This window comes from Kogia breviceps, chromosome 12, assembly GCF_026419965.1.
Source record: "Kogia breviceps isolate mKogBre1 chromosome 12, mKogBre1 haplotype 1, whole genome shotgun sequence".
NCBI lineage: Eukaryota > Metazoa > Chordata > Mammalia > Artiodactyla > Physeteridae > Kogia > Kogia breviceps.
The window spans coordinates 56376267-56391145 of NC_081321.1; the positions used below are offsets into that span (position 1 = coordinate 56376267).

Consider the following 14879-nt stretch of genomic DNA (forward strand, 5'->3'; position numbering starts at 1 on the left):
CATCTATGAAGTCTCTTTGTTCTCAGCTCTAAAATGTGAATGTAAATAACTTAGAGTTTTCATACAGCTTAAGTGAGGAAAATTTGTAAAGGGCCCAGCACAGTGCCTGGCACATGACAGGTACTCAGTAAAGAGCAGCTGCATTTCTTTCATTTTCCCATCCTCACTGCTCCTATTCAATAGCTTACCTAGAAAATGAGCCCAAGATTATGTCCCCTCTCAGTGCTGTTATATATCACCTGAAAAGTTCAAGTGGCTACACAGTTGACCCTTAAACAGTGAGAGTGCCAAGCCTCTGAGCAGTCAAAGTCTGTGTGTAACTTAGCTGGTCCTTGGTATCTGTAGTTCCTCAGTGGAGGATTCAACCAACCACGGATCATGTAGTTTGGTTGTATTTACTATTGAAAAAAAATCCGCATGTAAATGGACCAGTGCAGTTCAAGCTCATGTTGTTCAAGGGTCAACTGTATTCATAATAACAATATTCCAATATTGTTTTAAAATAGAAGGTAATCTGTTTCTATTTTGTGCACTGTTGGTGGGAATGTAAATTGGTACAGCTACTATAAAAAAATTAAAACCGTAATTACCATGTGATCCAGCAATCCCACTTCTGGGTATTTATCTGAAGGAAATGAAATCAGTATGTCCAAGAGGTATCTGCATCCGCACGTTCAATGCAGTATTATTCACAATAGCCAAAACATAGAAACAACCTAAATGTCTGCAGATGGATGAATGGTTAAAGAAAATGTGATATGTACATACAATGGAATATTATTCAGCCGTGAAAAAGAAGGAAATCCTGCCATTTGCGACAGCATGGAGGAAGTGAAGGCATTATGCTAGGTGAACTGAGACAGAGCTATGATCTCACTTATATGTGGAATCTAAAAAAGCTGAACTCATAGCAACAGAGTGGATTGGTGGTTGCCAGGCACTGGGGAGCAGGGGAAATAGGGAGATGTTGATCAAGGGGTACAAACTGCCAGCTCTAAGTACTGAGGATTTAATATACAGTACAGTGACTATAGTTAACAATACGGTATTATATAAAGTTGCTGAACGATTAGACTTAAATGTTTGCACCACCACCACAACAAAATAGTAATTGTTTGAGGAGAAGGATATGTTAACTAATCTTTTTATGGTAACCCTTTTACAATACATGTGCTATCAAATCATCACGTCACACACTTTAAACTTACACAATGTCGTATGCCAATATTATATCTCAATACCGTTGGGAAAAAATATATCTCAATACCGTCTGTTCCTAGGTACTCTGACATTTTTCTTTGAATTCTAGATTTCATTAATATTTATCACTTTTTTTTTTTTTTTTTGCGGTACCCATCCTCTCACCACCGCGGCTTCTCCCGTTGCGGAGCACAGGCTCTGGACACACAGGGTCAGCGGCCATGGCTCACGGGCCCAGCCACTCCGCGGCATGTGGGATCCTCCCGGACCGGGACACAAACCCGCGTCCCCCGCATCGGCAGGCGTACTCTCAACCACTGCGCCACCAGGGAAGCCCGATATTTATCACTTTCTGAATAAGTCTGGCATAACCAGAATTTGGCTCCAAAACGGCTGATAAAAAAATCATTTCTTTTTGTGTGATCTGGGCTCTGTGAGGGCAAAAAGACACTATGTGCAATGTGTCACTGAAATGTTACTGGTAAGATGTATGATAAAGATAAGTGATCTTTAAGTGAATAATCCGATCCAATTATGCTATTTAAATCAGAACTCTTCACACTGACAGCTCTTAGGAACTGTTACTATTTTTACAGATTTCTTATTACGTTTTGTTGATGCTCTCGTTTATTCACCCTGGCATGTTTGTATTTTCTCACTGATTTCTTATTCCAGACATGGTTGTTTCACCTTATGTCTTAAAGGGAATCTTTACTGTAATGCAAAATGAATTTTAAAATGATCAGGAATTTTCCAATCAAGAGAACAAATCTGTCACTTTCCTATCAGGCAGGAATCCCTGGGATGATATGACTCCCTTTGGATGAAGCAAGAAGTCTTTCACAAGGTGGGCAAAGCTGTTCCACATCTGCCCATCTTGCCTCCTCTCGTCCCTTCATGCTTTCCTCTCCAGACACACTCGACTTCCTTTGCTCCACAAGGCCCACATGCTCCTTAACCACCAGGCCTTTGGACACACTATTTATGGCCTTGCCTTCCCCCTTTCACCTGGCTGACTTCTGTCCTTCCGGTCCCCTGCCATCTACTCCCTTAGGGTGAATCTCATCTGCATTTACTAGGATGTCTCTTCCTTCCCACTCACCCCTCAGATCATCAGCTCCATCAGGACAGGGACCACGTTTGACTTCTTTACCTCCATATTTTTATATATAGTTTGTGGCCAGCACACGCCACAAACTATACTAGGCGTTCGATACATGTTTGCTGAATAAACTGAATGAATCTGTCTAGAGAGAAATAGATTTAACTAAGGCTACTTTGGGATCTGTCAGTTAACTTCATGGCTCTCAGTCTTCACTTGTAACTGCATCCAACATGGTTGACCACGACCTCAGTGAGGAAAGAGTTAACACAGCTGGTCTGTTTTATTCACTTCTTATCTCTGGAACACCTGCACTCGTTGTAATGAATCTTAACCAGACTCTGAGCACTAAACTTCTTCAGTGGTCACTAATTATTGATGCAAGACAGAGGGTCAGCGTGTACCAGGCCGAAAGCATTGTTTAAAGTAAACATGAAGATTCATGACGGGCACCTGGGACCTAGTGTGGGTCTGCACCCTGTGGGTCACAATAGTCATGTGACCAGCTCCTGTGAAGAACTCTGGGCCTCCAAGTCTCAAGCGGGCTTCCCTGAGTGCACAGCTGGAGAGAAGCATGCATCTGTGGGATCCTCAACCAGGGAGAACAGGCAAACCCATGCTGACTTCTCTAGTCTTTGCCTACATGTATCATTATTCTGCTGTGCCTGCACTGTGTCCTTTGCTTCATAAATCTTGGCTGCGAGTATGACTTTGTTGAGTCACGAGTCCTTCCAGCAATTCACTAGTGGGTGGTCATGGGACCCCGAGACAGCCTCCTTTTAGAACCGCTGCCCTTCCTTCATGTCTGTGATGTCACTCTTCATCTTTCTCCTACTTCCTTGCTGAATTTTTTTTCCATCTCCTTTGTTGGCTTCTATCTCTACCAGACTCAAAATATAACAGTATCCTCCGGCTCTATTCTGGCCGTCTTTTATTTCTACTTTCTTGTTAGATTATTTTATAAGCCCATGGATTTCAATGCCATCTACATGTGGATGACTCTCAAGCTTATTTCTACAGCCAAAACTTTCCTCCAAACTCCACCTACACACCTGCCTACTGGACATTCCAACTGGATGTCTATTGAGGATTTCAAATTTTAAAAAACTGTCTAAATCAGAGGTCTTGATTTCAACCCAAACTTGTCCTCTTCTAGTATTTCCTATCTTGGTAAATAATACCTCAGGTGCTCAGCTGTCCACACTGAAAACCTAAAGGTGATCCTGGATCTTCTGTTTTTCCCTATCTCTGCCCACCCCCTTCCAATCCATTAAGGAAGTATTGTTGGTTTTATTTCCAAAGTAAATCTCTAATCCCTGCACTTCTCTCCATTTCTAATACAGCGTCTTCATCCAAATCATCATCATCAACAGTTGCCTGGATTATTATAACTGGATTAGTCTCCCTGCTTCTATACATGCCCCTTTCTAATTAATTCTCTATTCAGCAGCCAATGTTATAATTTTTCCAAACCTACATCAGATGACATCATTCTGATGAAAACCCTTCAATGGTTTTCCATTATCCTTAGAACAGAATTCAAAGTCTCCCTGTTTGAATCAGCATACCAGGCACTCTGTGAGCTGGCCCCTGCACGCCTCTCCAGCTTTATCCAGCACCACTCTCTGCACGCTCACTGTGCTCCAGCACCACCGGCCTCATTTCTGTTCTTGGAATACAGCACAATCCTTTGCCCACCCCGTACACTGCGAGCTAGAGTGCCGCTGAGACTGAAGTCACATTTTGTGCATTTAGAAGTATATGTCATTAAAACTCACAAGATACCCAGGCCCAGCTGCATGTTTCTTAAGGCTAGAAAGTTGTATTTCCCAATTTCTCTTTCTGTTTTTTCATAAATAGAAAGGAACTTACCGGTAACAAATGATAATCCCACTAGGCTTATCTCTAGTAGAGACAGATTATTCATCTCAGTCTCTAAGAGTAACAGAAAAAAAATAAAATGTGTTCCTTAATTGAGCAACGTGCATCTCAAATTTAACCCCGCGTGCATTTGGTATTATAACTAAGGTGTAAGTAAATCTAATTTTAAAATAATGGGAGGGCTTCCCAGGTGGTGCAGTGGTTGAGAGTCTGCCTGCCGATGCAGGGGACATGGGTTCGTTCCCCGGTCCGGGAAGATCCCACATGCCGCGGAGCGGCTGGGCCCGTGAGCCATGGCCGCTGAGCCTGCACGTCCGGAGCCTGTGCTCCACAACGGGAGAGGCCACAACAGTGAGAGGCCCGCATACTGCAAAAAAAAAAAAAAAGGGAAAACTCCTGTGGAATTGCCCTATGTTAAAATGATCTGTTATCCCCATGTGTCCACACTTTCACAAGAGTGAACAGCCCCCTTTAAAATAATTTTAATGGATGGGCTTGACTGAGTTACCAACAATGGGCAAGGGAATGGATACTTAACAGGGACTAAAAATTAAAGTTAAGATACTTTCAACCTTCAGTCTGTCTACCTCTGTATTTCCAAAACCTGAACTTCTTAAACCTGTAAAGCATTCCTGAGTATGGAGGGGAAAAAAGACCCTTAAAATGGAGGGATTCCAAGTACCTGCTTAACTCTTCTGGTGGAGGGGGGAGGGGGGAGCCTTCATCACATGGTCCTTTTCGCTTTTTCACATTCTCTAGATAGACACTTGAACTATTTTTGCACTGTTCAAATAAAACCAGGGATATTTACTTAACCTCTTCTTAAAGGAGGGTGTGTGTGTGTGTGTGTGTGTGTGTGTGTGTGTGTGTGTGTCTCCTATATTTACTCTCTCTTCTCTTAATACATGTTTGGTTAGTGTTTGGGGGCTGAGGGAGCCAGAACCCCTCTAGGTGTGTCAGTGAATGATTCAGTTATGCCTTTGACTGCCTGAAGGACACTCACCCCCCTGTTGCCCTCCTACACACCAGCATGAGCTGTGTCACGATGAGGTCCTCCTATACTACCTCTCCAAGGTATCATGATACTTCCCATAACACTGTTTTCTTGCAGTATAATTTGTTTTTGCTAAAACGATTTCATTTTCCTGAGAAACTGAAGTATTTACTACATACAACATATGTATAACTATATAACGTTGCATATATAAAGTTACATATAGAATAACTACATAAATGTATATAAAAGTATATATATATAAATATACATCCTATATACTTATACATAATAGCATACTATATACTATACTGTATAAAAGTATATAAAAGCATATTTACATTAATGTTTCCTTTGCTATGCACAGAAAACCTCTTCAGCTGTGACTCTCACTGTGCCTGTCACATATAATCAGCACATAACTGGGCCTAAGATACGAAGATGAATGAAGCCTGGTCCCTGCCCTCCAGGTACAACATAGACAGAGCTCCTGGAAGATGCTCTGGAAGAGGGGCGCAAGGAGATTCGAACCCTGCCCAGGCGACTAGAAAAAGACTTCCAGGAGGAGGTGACATTTTGAACCAAGCCTCAATCAATTGAATAAATGATCAGGTGGTCTCTAACATCCATTCCTGCTCTAAAAATGTGACGTTGTGCTCAATTTCACCTGACTGTATTCATAGTATACCCGTGCACTTTGTCAGAAAGGAAGCTGAGTTATGTATTTGGATAACTGTCAGTTCAGGTGACTTTGGCTGGGCTCCTTAAGTGTGGTTCTAGTTTCCTCAGAGAGATTCCTATCGGAGAAATTTTAAAAATGAGTAAACAACTAACTGAAAGTTCTTTGTTTATACAAACAGAGGGTTTACTTTCTTCTTCTAGACTCTGTGACAGTGCTTGCATATTTGAAGGGTTTACCCTGTCATTAATGCCTTTATACCCCACCATGAAGGCTGCTATCTTCAGCTCTGAGGAAGTTCAGGATATGTCTGTGAAGCCAGTTTGAAGGCAACTTGTTTGAAGTTGGAGGCATTTTTGTGATGCCAAGGAGAGTAAACCTCCAGTTGAGCTTTTGACGAAGCTATGTACATGAAGGGTCGCAGACCAGAAAATGTACACTTTTTAAACATCTGACATGTAGCAGTCCTTGTAAAACAGGGTTGAGAAAACATTTTTAATGTGCAACTTATGTCTGTTTTATTTATTTTATGTCTGTTTATTTGCACACAAACTCAAATTAGGGTTTCCTAACCTCTCAGCAAACTACTACCCTATATTACATTGAATGGCTATGGAGCTAGGAAGAATAACAATTCTTTTCAAGCACTAGATAGGAAGTTCCGATTTAATCTTCTTCCCCTAACCCAAATGCATGTTGGCATTTGATATAATCTTCAAAACTTTACCTTTTTGGGGGTAATAAACTCTAAGGGAAAAAAATCTGCAAAAGAAATCTATATATAACTGAATCATTCTGCTGTACACCTGAAACGAACAACATTGTAAACCAATTATATTTCAATAAAAAACATTTTTTTTTTTTTACTTTAAGATTCTTCTTATCTTACCTTCTGACTTTGCACTCTTTGAGAAAGGGGCATTCTAAATTCACAAACCAAAGGAAGGAAACAGGGCGAATGGCAGTTATCTCTCAACTCTAGATACTATTCGTCACTGCAGTGTTACCTCTAGGCACTCTGTTTTGATTAAGAATGGAAACCAAACACCTTCTGGATGCTGGCTACATAAATTTGAAGTGGGTCTTATCAGCTCTCTGCATCTGTGGAACAGTCCCTAACCCTATCAGTTGATGCCTCTTTTTTCACATCCAAGATTTTGCAGCTCCTCCTTCACCATGCTGGCATGAAATCCACAGAAAATAATATTTGCATACATAATTTCAGAAAGATTGATACAATGTTCAAACTTTACATAAAGGGGAAATAAAAAGAAAGCAACTTATAATAAGAAAAAGCTGCTTGTATCAATTCTTGAGATTCACGGTGAAGGCATTTATTACAAATGCAGACTGATTCAGCTGTGTGGTCACTGACGCCAGGATTTTAAGAATGTGAAATATCTTGGAAACAAGTTCAGAGAAAAATATAATTGAATTTTCCCTCAATTTACCTACAGGTACATTCCTGGAAAGTTTGGTACATATTAAAATTGTGGGGAAAAAGTATTTTGTGTTTGTACATATATCGGAATTGGTTTTAGGCTCAGATAATTGTAAGCTTGTCTTGCACCTATGGAAGACATTAGAAAATGTGGAGGACAATTTTTCACTAGGCACGACTATTCTGTGTGCTGCTAACAAGATCAGGAGGATGCATCAGCAAGGTCCACCCTCCAAAGACTTAAAAGTTATGGCCTAAACCTCCCCTCAATTTCCAAAATTCCCCCTAGGGGGCAGTACTACTCTTAATGAGAACCACCGTTCTCAACTCAGGAGACAGCATTTTGGTGGGTGGGTGGATGTCCCGAAAGTGTGCAAACCAGAATCTCAGTCTTCTCCTTTTGCCTCATAATCGAACAGTTTTAGTATATAGGAAAAAAATTAAGTCTACACCAAAATATGGAATTCACACTGCTTTGGATGAAACTATAAACACTGAAAAGGGGTCTAGGATTCCATAGTCTATCACTCCTCACATAAAATACATTTTACACAGGCCTTTTCTTGGATGATGGAGGATGCTCCTCATCTTTTGCAGAATCACAGAAGTCGGGGCAAGGGGAGGAGCAGGATGTATGGGGGAGGGGAAAAGGGACAAGAACAGAGAAAAATGTGACTGGAGAAACTTTTCTCTACAGCAGAGAGCTTTAAGGGTCCACTATTTGGCACAAGACAGACTTTGGTTCCAATCACCCCTCTGTCATTTACTAACTGTGGATGATTCATTCAATCTCAATTCTTCACATGTAAATTGGGGGACAATAATGGTATTTCATACCGTTGTTAGAGTGATTGAGGGGTATATGTAAAGTGCTAGGCAAAGACTAAAATTCACTTAATGTTGGCTGCAATTATTATTTTTTTAAGTTTCAAATGCCCCTAGAGTATTGGTGGTTGGATATATTTCAGATCTGGAACAAAAATGGTTCCTAGATATAAGAAGCAGAGTAACATCTGTGTTACTTTTTGGATATTCTGTCTCTTCCTCTTAAAATCTCATACCACAAATATAGTAGAAATCTAAATCATTTCCTTGTAAGAAAAAAAGGCAGTGTCTTTAAGAAACTTAATGGTTATAAAACAAGGCTGATGTTCCTAAGGTGTTTCAGAAAAGGACTTTACATTTCAAGTTCAAGAAGGGGAAAGGCTTGCTACCCCAATGTAACTTTAAATCACAAGTATGTATATTACAGCTGAAATTCCCAGATTTTAGTGGCTGTCTTGATATTTAGTCCTCAATATGTCAATATTTACATCACAGAAAGCATTTTATACAGGATCTCAAGCAAACTGGCTTGCTGATCACACTTGAGAAATGAACAGGGTGACAGAAAATCGAATGCTGCTGTGGCAAAATCTTGTATCAAGTGTCCTTTTCAGGGGGTAAATCGCCAGGCAGAATCTACCCAGGCAAGGGGAGTAGGCAATGAGAGGTCTGTGTACATGAGCACAGTACATGCCTCTTTGGGGCAGGAGTCCAAGCCAATTCTAGGGAGATTTTTGAGTATCTGCGATGTTATGACGACTCCTGGCAGAGGAATTCAATAAATATCTGTTGAATGCATATGTGAAGGTGAGAATTCTTGGGGGAAAACACAGGAGAAATAAGTTCTCCTTTATACTTTAAACACAATAACGAAAACTTTATGCTACAGTAATCTTTCATCATCATCATCATCACTATAACACTTAGCATAACATCTACCCTCATAGCAAATTTTAAAGTAAACAATATTGTTAACTATAAGCACTCTGCTGTGCAGTAGATCTCTAGGACATATTCATCCTGTATGACCAAAACTTTGTACCCTTTGATAAATACTACAGTAATCTTTCAAACCAGCAATGCCTGATTTATGACTGGTATAAGAAAAGAGGTAAGCAAACATTTCTTGAGATTATCAATCAATACTCCGTTTGGAAATCAATTTGGTTACATGTATCAAATACATAGAACTGCTTTAAGACCTGGTAATTTCCTTTTTGGAAATGTATCCCCAATAGCAGATAATTTATCCTTAACAGCAACTCTTATGTAGTACTTATTATGTGTCAGGAATTATTCTAACCACCCAGTGTCACACTGCTACAAAGTAGAGGATCTAGAATTTGAACTTGGGCCTTGTAGTTCCAAAGCATGTGTGTGCTCTGACAACTTTTGCTGTCTTAGCTACAAAGATGTCCACTATGGCACTTTTTTTTTTTTAATAACAGGAAAATTTAGAAACAAACTAAATGTTTGTTGGTGGGGTGTAAGTTAAATAAACAATAGTATATCCATTGATAGGACACAAAGCAGGCATTAAAACTCAGGTTTTAGAAATAACATGTTTGCAGAAGCAAGCAAGACATTTGGCTCAGTGGGAGGGGAGAAAGGCACAAAACAGGGCATATAGTCTTTCAGGTCTACTAAGTGTTTCCTTTGGGTGGTGAGATTTTAATTTTCTCCTTGGTGCTTTGTTGTATCTTCCCAATTTTCTAAATGAACTTGAGTTACTTTTGTACTCAGAAAAAGAAAATTGCTAATAACACATTTCTGTCTAGATCAGCACAGCCCAATCAAAATATAACACAAGTGGGCTTCCCTGGTGGCGCAGTGGTTGAGAGTACGCCTGCCGATGCAGAGGACGCGGGTTCGTGCCCCGGTCCGGGAAGATCCTACATGCCGCGGAGCGGCTGGGCTCGAGAGCCATGGCCGCTGAGCCTGCGCGTCCGGAGCCTGTGCTCCGCAACAGGAGAGGCCACAACAGTGAGAGGCTTGCGTACCGCAAAAAAAAAAAAAAAAAAAAAAAAAAAAAAAGCAATGCAAATCATATATGTAATTTAAAATGTTTTAGAAACCACAACCATATTAACAAAAATAGAAAGAAACAGGTGACTTTTAAAAAATGTTTCTTATTTAGCCTTTATATCTAAAATATTACCACTTCAACATGGAATCAATATAAAAATATTAATGGACTATTTTACTTTTTTGCATGAAATCTTCAAAGTCACTTTTAGCACACCTTAATTTGGTCTAGTCACATTTCAGCTGCTCAGTAAACAAGTGGCTACTGGCTACTGTGTTGGATCCTTGGTAGAAGCTTTACTTTCAGATCCAGTGTGCCCAAAACATGACTCTGAAACCCTCCAGTAACTACCTCAATCTTCATGTGACCAGCCACATCTGTATCAAACCGCTTCTTTAATGAAAAAGAGATGTGCTTCAGAGAAGGTGGATCTGAGTTTGAAGCCTCCCTCTAACACTTATCAGCTGTGTGATCTTCAGCAAGTTAATTAACTTATCTGTGCCTCATTGGATCCTTTCTGTAAATGAGTATAAGGCCTATTTGAGTTGCTGAGATTGAAATAATGTATTACAACACCGAATACATGGAAAGCACTTTATAACAGATTTTATTATCTAACCCTTGCCCTTTGCAACCTTCCTTATTCAGATCAAGGATTGACTTAGCAAGAGGAAAGACAAGATTCTTAGAAAAGAGATGTAGGTGGGGACACGGGTTCGAGCCCTGGTCTGGGAAGATCCCACATGCCACGGAGCAACTGGGCCCGTGAGTCACAGCTGCTGAGCCTGCACGTCTGGAGCCTGTGCTCCGCAACGAGAGGCCGCAATAGTGAGAGGCCCGTGCACCGCGATGAAGAGTGGCCCCCACTCGCCACAACTAGAAAAAGCCCTCGTGCAGAAATGAAGACCCAGCACAGCCAAATAAATAAATTAATTTTTTTTTAAAAAAAGAGAGAGATGTAGGAAATCTCATTTAAAGTGGTCCTAGAACTAATCTGGGGGGATGTGAAGAGAATAGCTGTGGAATCTATAATAAATACATTTGTATTTTAAAGGGGGCTACCTGATGGCAGGGCACAAATGGCACAACTTTTTGCTTGCTTCACATGCCTTTCCCTCAGCAAATAGTCAAGCCACTAAACAAACAGATAAAAATCACTGAATATGTGCCAGGAACACGCTAGACAAAGGGGCTTAGGAGTAATTAAAAAAAAAAAAAAAAAAAAGAAAGGATAGGAGAGGTGCTCCCTTAACTGAATGAGGGAATGAATCAATGAACATTTACATTTTCTGATTTTTCTCAACTCAGCTGTCTGTTCTTTTTGTTTTTTAGTTGCCTCTGTTGTTTTACCTAAGATTTTCTTTACTCTGATATTAGGTAATGGGATTTCCTCTAGAAGGCTCAACTGAAATATGGTCTGTCTACTACGGCTGAATCTAGGTGAAGTGTATATATGTACTCAGCTTTTGTGTAAGTTTCAAACATTTCAAAATTAAAAACTGGAAAAAATCAATTATAATAGAAGGCCATTAATCATGACATGTGTCAATGGTTTTTTTTTTTTTTTTTTTTTTTTTTGCGGTACACGGGCCTCTCCTGTTGCGCAGAGAGTTGTGGCCTCTCCCGTTGCGGAGCACAGGCTCCGGACGCGCAGGCTCAGTGGCCATGGCTCACGGGCCCAGCCGCTCCGCGGCATGTGGGATCTTCCCGGACCGGGGCACGAACCCGTGTCCCCTGCATCGGCAGGCGGACTCTCAACCACTGCGCCACCAGGGAAGCCCGTCAATGGTTTTTTTTAGCATCACTGTTTATAACAGAGGCCACCAGAAATTATACAGATGCCGCAAAGAGGTGCATGACTAAGAAATTCACATAATCAAGGATAAAAGACTATATAGCAATCAATCACACCTGCAGACCTTTCAATTCATGGAAATACGTAACGAAATAATGTGAACTGGGGGGAAAAAAGCAGAAGAGAATCCATGATTACAGAAATGAAAATACACGTGATATGCATCTACAAAAACTAAAAATGTATTTGGCGAGGTAGGAAGATTACTTTCCCTTCTAGGTATGTTGCCCACATTCACAATAACAAAGGAAAATAAATAACACATATGGTAAATCCTGTTTGCTAAGCAAACTTATCTTACATCGGAGGGCAGGACGGCCAGGGGAAACTGTGCATCTAGTGAAAAGAGTACCAAGAAATATGCTTGGCAACTGACTCCCAGTTACTAGCATGCAGTTTAACCTACTACTCAAAACCTAATAGCAGATCGGGGATTTTTCTTAGTCGGAGTAATTATTCAGAACATACTCAATACAAATATTTGACCTAAACTAGTGCCAGATTTTATTTTTTACATGGTAATTCCTCAGTCCTTTAACCACAAGAGTGCACACAAGGTAAAAACAATTAAGCCTGCTGCCTTTCATTATTACCGTGGTCTGATAGCACGCAGGGTAGATCAAAATAGCTGGTTGACATTGAGAGGCCCCAGTCACAAGCACTTTGTGCTTGAAAAAAATAAAAACCAAATCATTTAGTACTTAAAATTAACAACACTGGCATCACCTTGTGGGTTAAATGACTGAACAATAACTCAAGTCAGTTGTGTTCTACATTTCCTTTATTAATATAATTAGTATTCTTAGATCTTTAAAAATTGCTCTTCTCTAGCCCTAGGGGAAAATGATTGCAAAAGGCTGAATAAATATGCTGATTCAGGATATGCTTTCTCATACATCCAACCTCTATAAGTTTGGATGATACAGCAATATAGAGTAATTCTGGCACCAACTCCTTAGCAACGTTGTTGAAAAACAAAAATTCCATTACACACATAAGCCAAGGATTTTTAATTTTTTGGAAAACAATCACTTAAGAACATGGTAATTAAGAGACTCACAAACTGGTTGAAAAACTCAGAGCTAAAATTCACGTGGGGTTGAAATACACCTTATAAAGAGCTGACATCCAAATTACATACACTTGACAAAACTTATAATTTAAGCATTAAGTTATTTGCTAATCTCTTTGGGGAGGTACCAATATAATAAGATTGAGAAATAATAATATCTGGTAAAATTATTTGCCTTGTCCCAAAATGGCTAAGCCTTAGAGTAGAATGATCTGAGTGCCAATCCTGGTTATAAAACTCACTCAAGATCTGAGTGTTCTTGGGCAAAATACTTAATTTCACTATGATTCAATTTTCCTATCTAGTAAAATTAGAATTACTTAATATATAGTTGTATATTTATACTTAATATATGGTTTCTAAATTAAAACAATAAAGTAATTAAATAATGAACGCAAAAATACTAAGAGCAATACCAATCGCTGCTATGGTACACTCATTATCCAGCAATTGTCTCATTCAAATGGATAACTTTTAAAATCGCCTTTTAATCAGTACCAGAGCCACTTTTTTGCATAACTTTAAGCCATAGGGCTAATTATACGTGACATAGAAATCTCACCAACAGAACTGCCCTGTTTTGGTTTAAAAGAGACTTGAAGGCACGATCCTAACAGTCCGAGTCATATTTAAAGCAGCCATCAAAAAGGGAAACAAACCTGAGATGGGTAAACAGACTTCCTCTGCAGAGGTTCATGTAGAAAACTAAAACCTAAAGTACTCATCCCAGGAAATCATTGTCTTCAAGATCCCAAAACAGAACGCCATTAACGCAACGCACTCGACACCGAATGACAGCGGAGACGTTTAGTAAAATTCAGGTCTTACGACTCCCCTGACAAAAAGCAACACAACTCACGAAAGCAGAAACAACCAACACGCAAGGCAGGGATGGATCCGCTCGAGCCCCTCTGAGTCGCTTCATGAAGAGGGGACAGGGGGCTAAGGCATATTTAATGAATGAAACGGAGAACTAGGGGTTTGGAAAAGTACACGAGACGGACCCTACCTTCCACAGATTTCCCGATACTGTGTAAGTGAGTGATAGAACTGTAGTTTTGGGTGATACTCTTCAGGAACGCTTCCATCTCTGGCTGGTGGTGGTAGCTGAAGTCCAGCGCAGCTACCACAGGCAGCAACAGCCCTAGCCAGAGGCGGGCGCAGTCCATGTTCTAGATGAATAAAAACAATAATAAAGCTGAGCAGGTGAGGAAGGGGGTGGTGGGGAGTGTGCACATTACTCGCTTCGGCTCCGCTGTCTAGTCTCAGATCTCCCGGCACTAACACTCCCAGCTTCCGAAGGAGGTAAAAGTTGGAAGCAACAGCTTCGGGAGTGAGCGCACCCGGAGCACGGGCAGCCCCTGGTGCCCTCCATCGCGTCTCCCACCCTCTCCTCCTCCCCACGTCTCGGCCGCTCTCCGCCGCCCGACAGCTGCAGCAGCTGCGCCCGACCCCGCGCATACAGCTCCTCACCCTCAGCCCAGGAGCACACCTCCGCCCGGCTCCTGCCACCAGGCGGGACCCGGTATTAATAGCCCGGCCAGGGTCCCACCCCCGACGCCTGACTGACGTCTCTCCAGACCAATCAGGCGCCGTGCGGAACACTCCGGGGCGGGGCCGAGCCTGGCGGTCCGGGCTCCTCTGCCTCCTTCGAGCTCTCTGGGCGCGGCGGCCTGTGATGGGGCGCAGCTGAGAGCTTCCCGAAGCCGAGTTGCGTCGCGCGGCCCCAGTTTTTGCCGGCGTCCAAGGTTGGCAGTGCGCTCACTCCGGCCACGGCTCCGTCCGCCGAAGGGGTCCGGGGCGC

The 14879-nt window shown here is 41.3% G+C and overlaps 1 protein-coding gene across 2 annotated transcripts in view; it reads right to left on the minus strand.

Moving 5' to 3' along the window:
- Window positions 1–14578, minus strand: part of CPM (carboxypeptidase M) — a 94494-nt gene extending 79916 nt beyond the window's left edge. The window contains exons 1-2 of one of the 2 annotated variants that reach the window (XM_059080262.2): window positions 14549–14574; window positions 14085–14247 (exon numbers count right to left, since the gene is read on the minus strand). In XM_059080262.2, coding sequence (XP_058936245.1) covers window positions 14085–14244 — 160 coding nt within the window. In that variant the 5' untranslated portion in view covers window positions 14245–14247; window positions 14549–14574. Of the gene's footprint in view, window positions 1–14084; window positions 14248–14548 lie in introns of both variants that reach the window. The other variant, XM_067009719.1, reaches the window with a different exon arrangement.
- Window positions 14579–14879: the final 301 nt, after the last annotated feature.